This window comes from Macrobrachium rosenbergii, chromosome 29 (assembly GCF_040412425.1).
Source record: "Macrobrachium rosenbergii isolate ZJJX-2024 chromosome 29, ASM4041242v1, whole genome shotgun sequence".
NCBI lineage: Eukaryota > Metazoa > Arthropoda > Malacostraca > Decapoda > Palaemonidae > Macrobrachium > Macrobrachium rosenbergii.
In genome coordinates, this window is record NC_089769.1 from 13274584 (window position 1) to 13287513 (window position 12930).

The 12930-nt window shown below is 35.7% G+C and overlaps 1 protein-coding gene across 22 annotated transcripts in view; it reads left to right on the forward strand.

Annotated features, from left to right (window-relative positions):
• The window catches only part of LOC136854603 (uncharacterized), a 671913-nt gene that overhangs the window by 264046 nt on the left and 394937 nt on the right, over positions 1–12930 (forward strand). For all 22 annotated transcript variants that reach the window (XM_067131080.1, XM_067131113.1, XM_067131090.1 and 19 more), the window contains exon 4: positions 9996–10114. In XM_067131080.1, coding sequence (XP_066987181.1) covers positions 10004–10114 — 111 coding nt within the window. In that variant the 5' untranslated portion in view covers positions 9996–10003. The remainder of the gene's footprint in view (positions 1–9995; positions 10115–12930) is intronic.

Here is a 12930-nt window from a genome sequence, read left to right on the forward strand (position 1 = left end):
CTCTCTCTCTCTCTCTCTCTCTCTCTCTCTCTCTCTCTCTCTCTCTCTCTCTCTCTCTCTAAGTTCATTGCCATGGGATAATGGATCCTAAGAATTTGGCAAGTCCCTTTTCGTATCCACAGCAATTTTACCGATCTTCTTCTAAATGGCCGATGGGTCATACTGGAAAAAGAGGTACTTGTGCCCCATCTGTACTAAGTACTCTGCAAGAAGTGAACCTTATGAAATGAATTGTCTGTTTTTATTAATCAGGATATACAAACATTCATTTGGGTAAGCTAGAAAGTTCGTAAACCTAACAAGCAAAACTCCGTAGAGCAGAATGCCCATGTGTGAAAAGATAGGGATGAATTAAGAAATAAAGCAAGAAACCTATTGTGGAGATATATATATATATATATATATATATATATATATATATATATATATATATATATATATATATATATATATGTTTATTTATTTATATTGTGTGTGTGTGTGTATGTGGTAAAGAAAGATTGGTTGAAAGCCTGAATATTACAGAGCTACCACAAATTTATGGTGAAAAGGCGATGTAGGCAAAAAAGATGAAACAGAATATTTTGAGGTGATCTGGTCACATGGAGAGCATAGATCTGGATAGGGTGATGGAAAATATGTAAAATTCGAAAGTCCTACGAGGAGGAACAGAGGGAGGCCTAAAACTGATAGTTTGTTGGTTTGACAAAGCTGTCAGAACCAAAGGTCCTTTTTTTATGCAAAAGATGAGGGTGGTTGTGTTTGTGTGTGCGTGCGCGCGCGCAAAATACAGCTGGATGTTAGAGTTGTGTTGGAGGACATCGAAGCCCTGCTGATAAAACCCTCTTTATAAAGGAAGTGACTGATGCTGTGGGAGTTTTCTGCGTAGAGTTCACCTATAAATTGACAATCTTTAAATGAATGTGGCTGTGAATTTGGTCTCTTGTCTCCCTGAAGCCGTCTGATAGGGAAACTTCTTAGTACACACAACGCTATATATGTATGTGTGTGTGTGTTTGTGTTTGTGTGTAATTACCTGCTTGCATGCCTGAACAAAAGCGTAAGAGTAGCGTCACCTCGCCATTTAAAATGTAATTTGTAACCAGGGTAACCGCTCTCATCCCGTATACTTGACTGCTGTATCAAAGAGGATGTGGATTATTGAACCACACCATACGTGATACACATACGACATCCCTCCCTCCCATCGCATGCTCCCCTCCTATGCATACCTACCCTAGACATCCCCCCCCCTCCAAGTCCATCCCCTCCCATGATGCCTTCCTACCCTGGCTTGCATGGCTGCAAAACCGATAGGGCTGTGGCACTGTCCGCATTTGTTTGTTTATGCTTTCTTTCCATTTTTTTGAGTTACTATAAAAGTCAAAGGAAAAATATAAAGCATGATTTATAAAGCACAAGATTCAAGATGATGAAGGTAATGAATTTTGAGAGGCGTTTTATGTGTAATGTTGTGGGTAATAGTTTCTATGCGGCTAAGAGAGGTTAACGTTTATGTAGCATTAAGCAACAGTGAATGCCTAAGGAATACAGTTATAGGAAAAAAAAGTTTAAAATTTCAGCCGTTGCAGGTAGGATACAGCAGTAACCACTTAATTTCAGCCGTTGCAAATAGGATACAGCAGTAACCACTTTCGAAGCTCTCATTATCTGATGAAAAATTAATCATTTTAGTACTCGTCACTACCCACGGATCAGTAGTGTAACCTTAAAAAGTTTTGACCTCACAGCTACCTAAGATTGGTATTGGTTATCAATTAAGGGATAAGAGATGTTGTCTAAGCAACAAAGTAAATTAAAAAACCATTTGGGGTTTTATTTTAGTAGGTGTTTTTGGAGTGAAGGTTACAATTGCAAAATAAACCATTGCAAAATAAGTAAATTTTCCTTCTTTTCCTTGATATTGCGCTAATGGTCTTAGTCCTGAGCTCATACATACAAATAAGTCAAACACTCGAAGAGAGAGAGAGAGAGAGAGAGAGAGAGAGATGGTTAAAGGTGGAGGGAAAGAAGAGAGAGCCAGTGATGTTTTATGAATAGGAGGAAGAGTCGTGTGAAGGCATCAAGAGAAGAGCTCAACAGATAGAAGTCAGGGGGGAGTCTCTGTGAATGCCAAGGACCAGTCCGAGGACAAAACTCGGGTCTTTATGACGGCGATAATTTAATGTATATAGGCTTTTACTGCGTGCACGTGTTCTTTTTTTCTTTTTCTGCGTGTGTTTGTCATGCACTAAGACATTCGCACCTTTGTGTGTGTGTGTGTATATATGTGTATATATGTATATGTGTGTATGTGTGTATACTGTATATACACATGGGTGCATACAATTAGTAGTTGCCTGTAATGAGTTTGTTCTAGAGAGAAACATTAGTCACTGCCACTTTTATCCTGTAAATTTTTTATTTAATAATCGCTATGTTAATATTTTGTTAACAACTTAGAAAAAAAACTTCCAAAGGAGAATTTCCAGTTCAGTAATGAACTTTATAAATAAAGTTTAGCATCGGGACGCGACACTTGCTCGCATAATGAGGCGAAGCAAATTGAAATGTCTACCGTCATTCTGCCAACGGGAATATGTTTTTGGAGAATCAGTAGTTCCCGGATTACCCAGTTCATTGAATGATCTTTTTCCTTCGCGTTTCAGAGTAACTTCCATGACCTTTCTTCTTTCAGAAGGCAGCCCCTGTCGCTTATACCAAGAGGTTAATCCCTATCCTTCATTATAACTTTTCCTCGTGGTATTCTTCTCGCTTGTGCAACTAAAGGTCATTATAAGGGTGCGTCTTCCACTAGCATTTGCTCTTGAAAACATTATGAGCAGTTTCTTCTCAAGAATTGTAACCACAAAAGGCGATGTCCTTCCGTATATAAGCAGTGTATTAACACGGTGAAAGATGTCACTAACACGACGTCCTCGTTCCCCTCTTGTCCCCGCACAAGGAGAGTAATCCCCTGTGCCTGACATCAGCTTTGTCTGGCTCATGAGAGGATTTGAACTGAAAAACCTGGCCCTTGTCTGCGCTGCAAAATATTCCATTTATTTTAGAGTTTTTTTGAGTTATTTGTATGTGTTTCAAAATTTGCATGTTTAAACATTCCTAAGAAGACCTGGAAGAAGTTGGGGCGTTCTGGGTATTGGGAAGTTTGTGAAGGGCGTTTGTTGAAGTTAATATATTATATAGTGTTTAGTGCAGGTAATGAAGTAGCTGAATAAAAAGTAGAGAATTTTATGGTAAAATGTATGTTAAAAGACAATATGATCAAATCCGCTGACGTATGAAGCCCAATATACAGTAGGAATATATTGCTTTATGACAGTAATATTTTGCCAAAATGGAGATCTAGAAGGCTAGCCTTGAGCGCAAATTAGCTTTCGTTGAAACTAACCCATAATAATAATGATGATAATCCATCAAACTGATGTTATTCCCATTTCCAAGAGCGCAATATGACACGTACAGTACAAACAAACAGTAGTACTCTCCAATCTACCACATCGCTTAGCTAATCGACACCTGATATACAGAATCGCCGTTTCCTAAAAATGGGGCTGCTTTTACGTATTCATATATGCTTATTCTACTCGTTTCGACTCGAGAGCAGACTGAGCGGGACCTAAATAGCCATTTCTAGAAATAGAAAGGGAAAGGAGAGAAGAGGAAGATAGAGCCAATATGAAACTGTTGAAGGAAGGGAGTGAGTCCGAGATTTAAGTCATGTTTGAACTTAGGTTCACAAATAATAACAACCTTTGTCTGTGCGTTATTATTCATCGTGTTTGTAAGTCCAGTCATTGACAGTAATGACTGCAGAAATACGGATATTTTTTTATTACTAACATGCCTCTTTTCAGATGGCAAATTAGTCATCACTTTCAAAAGGAGAAGCATTAAGACACAAACTATTGTTGATCTGAGATTGGTTTTGGACGGTCATAGCAATTTCGGTCTGTTCGTGATAAAAATTAAATGAAGCTCCAGTGATTCGGCGTGGAAGCGCAGACAGGATTCTGAGGAACTCTGAAGCGCGTAGGCCACGTTAAAAACATTCCATTAGAGCCGAAACTTCGCCGTTCACGCGTTCGAGAAGTTTCAGGGAAATTGCATTACTTGTCAAGGAGCGCCATGAATGCCTACTGTTTAGCCGAGATATGAACGACAGCCATCCTCACGATTTGGCTGTGTTCGAAGTTGCTGGCGAGTAAGAAAATGAGGAGGAATTTTTTGAGGTTCCTTTAAATCAAGGTGAGAAATGGAATGTTTTTGGAGTTTCTTTATATCAACGTGAGAAAAGGAATGATTTTGAAGCGTCTTTAAATCAAGGTGAGAAATGGAATGTTTTTGGAGTTTCTTTAAATCAAGGTGAGAAAAGGAATGTTTTTGGAGTTTCTTTAAATCAAGGTGAGAAATGGAATGTTTCTGGAGTTTCTTTAAATCAAGGTGAGAAAAGGAATGTTTTTGGAGTTTCTTTATATCAACGTGAGAAAAGGAATGATTTTGAAGGGTCTTTAAATCAAGGTGAGAAATGGAATGTTTTTGGAGTTTCTTTAAATCAAGGTGAGAAATGGAATGTTTTTGGAGTTTCTTTAAATCAAGGTGAGAAAAGGAATGTTTTTGGAGTTTCTTTATATCAACGTGAGAAAAGGAATGATTTTGAAGCGTCTTTAAATCGAGGTGAGAAAAGGAGTGATTTGAAGTTTCTTTAAATAATGGGTGAGAAAAAGAATGTTTTTGAAGTTTCTTTAAACTAAGGTTAGAAAAGGAATGTTTTTGAAGCTTCTTCAAATGAGGGAGAGGATAAGAATGTTTTTGAGGTTTCTTTAAATCAAGGTGAAAAAAATAGTGTTTTTGAGGCTCTTTAAATGTTTTTTGACGTTTCCTTAAATCAAGGTGAGGAACAGAATGTTTTTGAAGATTATTTAAATCAGGGTGAGAAAATTAATGTTTTTGAAGTTTCTTTAAATCAAGGTGAGCAAAAGGAATTCTGAGGTTTCTTTTATAGTTTCTTTAAATCAAGATAAAAAAATCAGAGTTTTTGAGGCATCTTTAAATGAAGTTGAGGAAAGGAATGTTTGTGAAGTTTATTTAAATCAAGGCGAGAAAAGGAATGTTTTTGAGGTTTCTTTAAATGAAGGTGAGAAAAGGAATGTTTTTGAAGTTTTTTTAAATCAAGGTTAGAAAGGGATTGTTTTTGGAGTTTCATTAAATCAAAGTGAGAAAAGGAATGCTTTCGAAATTTCTTTAAGTCAATGTGATAAAAAGAATGTTTTTGAAGCTTCCTTAAATCAAGGTGAGAAAAGGAATGTTAGTGAAGTTTCTTTAAATCAAAATGAGAAAATGAATGTTTTTTAAGTTCCTTCAAATCAAAATGAGAAAAGGAATGTTTTTGAAGTTTTTATAAATCAAGGTGAGGAAAAAGTGTTTTTGAGGTTTCTTTAAATCAAGGTGAGAAAAAGAGTGTTTTTGAAGTTTCTTGAAATCACTGTGGTAAAAGGAATGTTTTTGAGGTTCTATGAATCAAGGTGAGAAAAGAGTTTTTGAAGTTTCTATAAATCAAGGTGAGAAAAGGAATGTATGTGACGTATCTTTAAATCAAGGTGAGAAAAGGAATGTTTCTGAAGTTTCCTTAAATGAAGGTGAGAAAACCAATTTTTGTGAAGTTTCTTTATGTCAAAGTGAGAAAAGGAATGTTTGTGGAGTTCCTTTAAATCAACGTGAGAAGAGGAAAGTTTTTGAAGTTTATTTAAATCAAAACGAGAAAAGGAATATTTCTGAAGTTTCTTTAAATCAAACTGAGAAAAGGAATATTTCTGAAGTTTCCTTAAATCAAGGTAATAAAAGGAATGTTTCTGAAGATTCCTTAAATCAAGGTGAGAAAAGGAATGTTTGTAAAGTTTCTATAAATCAAAGAGAAAAAAGAAATGTTTTAGAAGTTTTTGTGAAACAAAATGAGAAAAGGAATATTTCTGAAGTTTCTTTAAATCAAGGTGAGGAAAGCAATGTTTTTTGAAGATTCTTTAAATCAAGGTGAGAAAGTGAATGTTTTTGAAGTTTCCTTAAATCAAGGTAAGAAAATGAATGTTTTTGGAGTTTCTTGAAATCATGGTGAGAAAAGGAATGTTTCTGAGGTTTGTTTACATGAAGATGAGAAAAGAAATGTTTTTGGGGTATCTTTGAATCAAGGTAAGAAAAGTGTCTTATTTCCTACGGGAAGCCATAAGTTGTCCATCTTTTGTTTTTGTTCTTGTGGAGAGCGAAAAAATGAGAGGCAAAAGACGGAACACTACTTTAGGTTCAAGGTAATGCCAGTAGCTACATCACTATTAATAGAAACGCTGACTGCGAGTTCTTTCTAAAAGGTAATTAGCATTTAATCATTAACGTTAATGAGATGTGCTTTCATTTAAATATTTTAGCTTAAAATGTAGGTCAACGTCATCCATTCACAGTTTTGATAGTTCAGCATTAAATGTAATAAAATACTGTAATTAACATAACCTACTGAGGCAGTTGCGCAAAAACTCTCTTCATAAGAATGTCAGATGGCCATATAGGCCTACTGTATATTATTAGATATATATATTTGGTGCTAAATGAAAGATGAAATTGAGGTAGCGGTGTCTCGTTGCATAAAATACTTAGGGTACTTTAACCAGTTCTCTCTCTCTCTCTCTCTCTCTCTCTCTCTCTCTCTCTCTCTCTCTCTCTCTCTCTCTTAGTTTGCTGTAAAAGAAAACTATTGAGATGGCTTTGTCTGTCCGTCCGCACTTTGTCTGTCCGCCTTCAGATCTTAATCTACCGAGGCTAGAGGGGTGCGAATTGGAATGTTGATCATCCACCCTCCAATTATCTAACATATCAAATTGCAGCCCTCTAGCCTCAGTAATTTTTATTTTATTTAAGATTAAAGTAAGCTATGATCGTGCGTCTGGCAACGCTATAGGACAGGCCACCACCGGGGCGTGGCTGAAAGTTTAATGGGCCGCAGCTCATACAGCTCTCTGTAGCCCCAGTAGTTTTTATTTTATTTAAGGTCAAAGTTAGCCATGATCGTGAGTCTGGAAACGCTATAGGACAGGCCACCACCGGGTCGTGACTGAACGTTTCATGGGCCGCAGCTCATATAGCACTATACGCTGCACAGAAAACTCGATTGCTCCGGCGCATTTTTTACTGCAAAGTTCATTCAGTGGTAATAATCTTAAGAGCTGTATTTTCGTTGAACAAACGTCTCGATGGTTTTCCTTTTGCCAGTTGCATTTTAACATAACAGCATTTATGGCTAATTGAAATCCTTACCTGTATAACTGTAATTCGTTCATGTACATTTTTTACAGATTTTTGATCGATTAAAACGTGGCTTTCTGTGTACCTATCTTTTTGTTAAAGATAATCTTTAAGCTTTTAAGCCCGTGCTCACAGTCATGGGAGGTTGAAGATACATTGTCCATCGGTGGCCTGCACGACCGCTGTAAGAGTTGGCACTCTACGTCAAAAAGGTTCTGTTATATCAAAAAGGCTCTGTTTTATAGTGAAAGTGATTTGATTTCGTTCGGGGAGGGCTTTACTTTATTCTGAAGGGCATTTATCTTCCCGTGAAGGCCTTTATTTCGTTGTGAAAGGACTTTGTCTTCCCTTGATGTTACCTTTAGAGGAAAGCTTCTATATAGATGTATCTGAGGGACCTACCTTGTTCATGCTGAGTCCTCTGAAATGTATATTGCGTTACGCAGAGAATTTTGACGATATAAACCTATGATGTTCAGTACTTGAAACAGCATTCTGCAGCCACATGCTCCCTCTCTCTCTCTCTCTCTCTATATATCTCTCTCTATATATATATATGATATATATATATATATATATATATATATATATATATATATATATATATATATATATATATAATATATATATATATATATATATATATATATATATATATATATATATCTATCTATCTATATATATATATATATATATATATATATATATATATATATATATATATATATATATAAAAGTATGCAGCTGAAGGATTCCTTGTTTAAATGCGGCTGTCAATCGTGAACTGGGTCCTTAGTCTTAAGGACTTCTCTTCGGGTGTTTCGTTGACCTCTTACAAATCAACGTTGCAATGCCTATGGTCATCATCGCCATTAATTGATAATGCGGCCTCAAGGGAATAAAAAATATAAAATTTCCAAGAAATTGACAAAATGGTATAAATAAATTGGCGATACGTTATAAATTTTCAAGAAAACCAACTTCCCCACGAACTTCAAAATATCCTCTCCGGTATCCCAGGAAGGACGATAATTACCCTCTTCATCAATGAACTCTGAGAAGAAACGATTTCTCAAGTTCCCAAGGTTGGGCCACTGAACCAGCGCAAAGTGCTACACAGAGACTGTGGCATTAATACGAAATACACTTCCCCTGAACGAATTCTTGGCATGGGAGAATTATGATACAAACTGAGTGATGCAGTTTACAATAAAAAATATAAAAAAAATATTTAATCATGAGGAAGACAGAAATAGAATAATAAGAGCATTCTATTAATGGGAAATCAAGCTGCAATGATTTTCTTATCAGATCTCCCAAGGAATCCTGCCTTCCTCTTCTGGAGATGACACTCCCCTTCAAGGATGCCCTCAAAGACCTTGGCCTCCCTAAGGAGCCTTTAGCCCACACCCTTGGGGCCCCTCACCAGGTCTGCTTCCCCAGCCTGATAATGGTTAAGTGTGATTTTTAAAGGTGTTAGTACTATTATTGATGTGATTATTTATTATTACATGTATATTGATGCACATATCCCTTTAACTATGCAGGGTGGGCAGAGCGATTTTTATAATGGCTTAGTGGGATTATTAAAGGTGTTGGAATTGGTGTCAGTGTTGATGAACCGATAAATTATTATTGTTTAATTATTTATGAAAGTACCCCTTTTATTTTTGCAGGGTGTCCAATGGTTTTTATAATGATGTAGTGTGATTATTAAAAGTGTTTGAATTGTTTGTCAGTACTATTGTTACTATAATATATTATTACATATACATTTATGAATATACCCCTTTTATTATGTAGGATGGGTATAGTGATTTCTGTAATGGCTTAGTGTGATATTAAAGGTGCTAGAGTTGTTGTTAGTACTATTGTTACTATAATTTATTGTTACTTACATCTCTATGCATATACCCATTTTATTTTGCAGGGTGGCCAGAGTAATTTTTATAATGGCTTAGTGTGATTAATGAAGGTGTTAAGAGTTGTCAGTATTTTATTGTTAAAGGTGTGGGAGTTATTGCCAGTACTATTGTTAATTGTGTTTAAAATATTGTCAATATTATTGTTGATGTTGAAGGTGTTTGAGTTATTTATTGTCATTACTGTTGCTAAAGGTGTTTGAGTTATTTATTGTCATTACTATTGCTAAAGATGTTTGAGTTCTTTATTGTCATTACTATTGCTAAAGGTGTTTGAGTTCTTTATTGTCAGCACTATTGTTAAAGGGGTTTGAGTTATTTATTGTCATTACTTTTGCTAAAGGTGTTAGAGTTATTTATTGTCATTACTATTGCTAAAGGTGTTTGGATTATTTATTGTCAGTACTATTGCTAAAGGTGTTTGAGTTATTTATTGTCATTACTATTGCTTAAAGGTTTTTGAGTTCTTTATTGTCATTACTATTTTAAAGGGGTTTTGAGTTATTTATTGTCATTACTTTTGCTAAAGGTGTTTGGATTATTTATTGTCAGTACTATTGCTAAAGGTGTTTGAATTATTTATTGTCAGTTCTATTGCTAAAGGTGTTTGAGTTATTTATTGTCAGTTCTATTGTTAAAGGTTTTTGAGTTATTTATTCTCAGTACTGTTGTTAAAGGTGTGTGAGGTATTGTCAGTACTGTTGTCACAATAATTTATGATTATATATTTATTTATGTAAGCATTAATGTTTATTCTTTCAGGGTGGGCAATGATGGGAAGCAGGGTGGGAGATGTGTTGGCATCCCGGAAGCCCTATGTGGGAGGGCAGCTGGCCAGGCACCCGGCCTCCGCCTCAGCCTCCGCGTACTCCGACCACCAGGTAAGGAATCCTCCGCAGATTGATTATCTTTCGGGCTTCTTATTAGGACTCCTCGGGAATGTGAGGGAGAGAGAGTGATATCCAATTTTGTGGTGGTGTTTTTGCTCTTATTATGATGTTTATTTAGAAATATAATATCGTGCCTGAGGTATGTTTTTCCTGGGTATGTAACTGATGCTTTTCAAATGTCTATTTTGGGATTTGAAAATAACAACAACCTGATGATTTTAAAACGATTTTTTTTTTAGTAGATCCTCAATATTGCCAGGAGTTGCTCCGTTTTCGTATTCATATTTCTTGGTATATTTTAAATAAGTTTTCTTGTTATGAAGGAAATGGAGAGAAGAACATAAATGCATATTAATTCTGTGAGAAACCACAGAAAACAGCCACGTAAGTAAATGATATTAACAAACCTGTACAGCATAAACATGGTACATTTTCCTCTGTAATGGTGGTTTAGTGCATTTTAGTTTGTAGACTGGCCTTCACCAAACCCGACCGTTATTATCCTGTGCCCTAACAGTCATAGAAATAACCCAAATCTCGCTTTTCATAAGGGACTCTATGTACATTAGCAATTTCCTCCACCAAATAAGACTTAGCCTTACTTGACCAGTCGTTACTTCATTGAAATAAGTCCTGTTCACTATTCGTTTGGTCGTACTGGCTTTTAGTCATTTTAACGTTATGTAAAGTGTCCTCAAGGTGTTACTGACCTCCTTATGAAAATCATTCAGTCTAAATTAACATAGTACCAAAAATCACACAAAGCTTATATATATATATATATATATATATATATATATATATATATATATATATATATATATATGTATGTGTGTGTGTGTGTTGTATGTATATATATATATATATGTATTATATATTTACATATATATATATGTTTATATTTATTTGTATGTATATGTTATATAATATTTTATATATAATATATATATAGTATATATATATATATATATATATATATATATATATATATATATATATATATATCTAAAGAGTAGGATACAGTAAAAGAAAAAAAAAAGACTGCCTAAGCCATAAAAAGGGACAGATCGCAATCTGATGATGGCCACCGAATAAACGCTACCTGTTAATCTGCAAACACGACTCGGTGAATTGACACAGAAAGCCTGTGTGGATATTTTTCATATAACCCTGCCGTTCGAGTTGGCTATCAAAGTCAGAATATGTTTTTATATAAACCTCTCTCTCTCTCTCTCTCTCTCTCTCTCTCTCTCTCTCTCTCTCTCTCTCTCTCTCTCTCTCAGCTGTTGTAGTGAGCGGGTTTTCTACCTCTGCAACGGAATTGAAAATCCGTTCGGTTTTTGGTTCGGGTTTATCTGTTTGTTTGTTTGTAAGTTTACTAAATTAGTTTTGTTCGGATTTATAGTTAACCTCCACCTCAGGTAGGCCTAGTGACTTACAAACAAATCAAAAGATTTAGGGAATAATTCTGAACGAGGTATGTCACCTTTGTTTATGTTACCTTTGTTTTTTTTTTGGGGGACGGGGGCATGGATTGCTCAGTCTTAGCTTTGGTGGTTTGCAGTATGTATTCGCCATGTTTAATGTCACCATCTGCCATATACTCTTGTTTATGGCAGTACAGATGTTTGCCTCTTAAAGTAATGTATTGCACTTTACATTAAGCACGCTGTGATATAAAATAAAAAAATATGTTTTAAGAAGACAAGCGTTTAGCTACACTGTAGTTGTTAATATAACTCATTAGTTAACCACAATGAAGAACAAACAGGTGACTGGAATAGCAATCCCTCTCTCTCTCTCTCTCTCTCTCTCTCTCCTCTCTCTCTCTCTCTCTCTCTCTCTGGCCTAAAATGCATATTATAACGAGAATGCAGCGTTGGCCTCTATAATTTTTTTTTCCTATTGCACTATATTTTACAACTATGCTCAAATTTACTAACATTGTAGAAATAAAATATTTGCCCTTTACTTGAACTTTAATCCAGATGATCCTGTTCAATGAAGATTGCCTGGGGAAATTCAACAATGTTACATTTAGTGTACCTGGGCCGAGGTTACGCAGTTTGCACACATAAGTCATCCATAATCTAAACAAGTAAAAAATGCGCTGAAGTTTCTTCGGCGCAATTGAGTTTTCTGTGCAGCGTATAATCAAGGCCACCGAAAATAGATCTATCTTTCGGTGGTCTCGGTATAATGCTGTCTGAGCCGCGGCCCATGAAATTTTAACCACGGCCCGTTGGTGGCTTGTCCTACATCGTTGCCAGACGCACGATTATGGCTATCTTTAACCTTAGATAAAAAAAAAAACTACTGAGGCTAGAGGGCTGCAATTTGGTATGTCTGATGATTGCAAGGTGGATGATCAACATATCAATTTGCAGTCCTCTAGCCTCAGTAGTTTTTAAGATCTGAGGGCGGAGAGGAAAAAGTGCGGACGGACAGACAAAGCCGGCACAATAGTTTTCTTTTACAGAAAACTAAAAACAAGCTGAAAATATTAACTAATGCAAATTTTTTTTCAACGAGGTTACGTAAACTAGCTATTCCGTTTCTGCTTATCTAGCGAATATTAGTTACTTCATCTGCATCCTGCCCCAGGGGGAAAGGAGAAATGGCATAAATGATTAATAATCATCATTTATGTAGAAATATTAAAGGTCGGCTGTCCTAACTAACGGCTGTCGCAGAGTTCTCGCAACTGTCAGTTCTTTAGTCATAAACAGCTAAAGTTATAGCCAAGTTGCAATATTATTATTCAGGCCTTTTCTGATATTCAAAAGTGTCACTGCGTGACCCAGGTA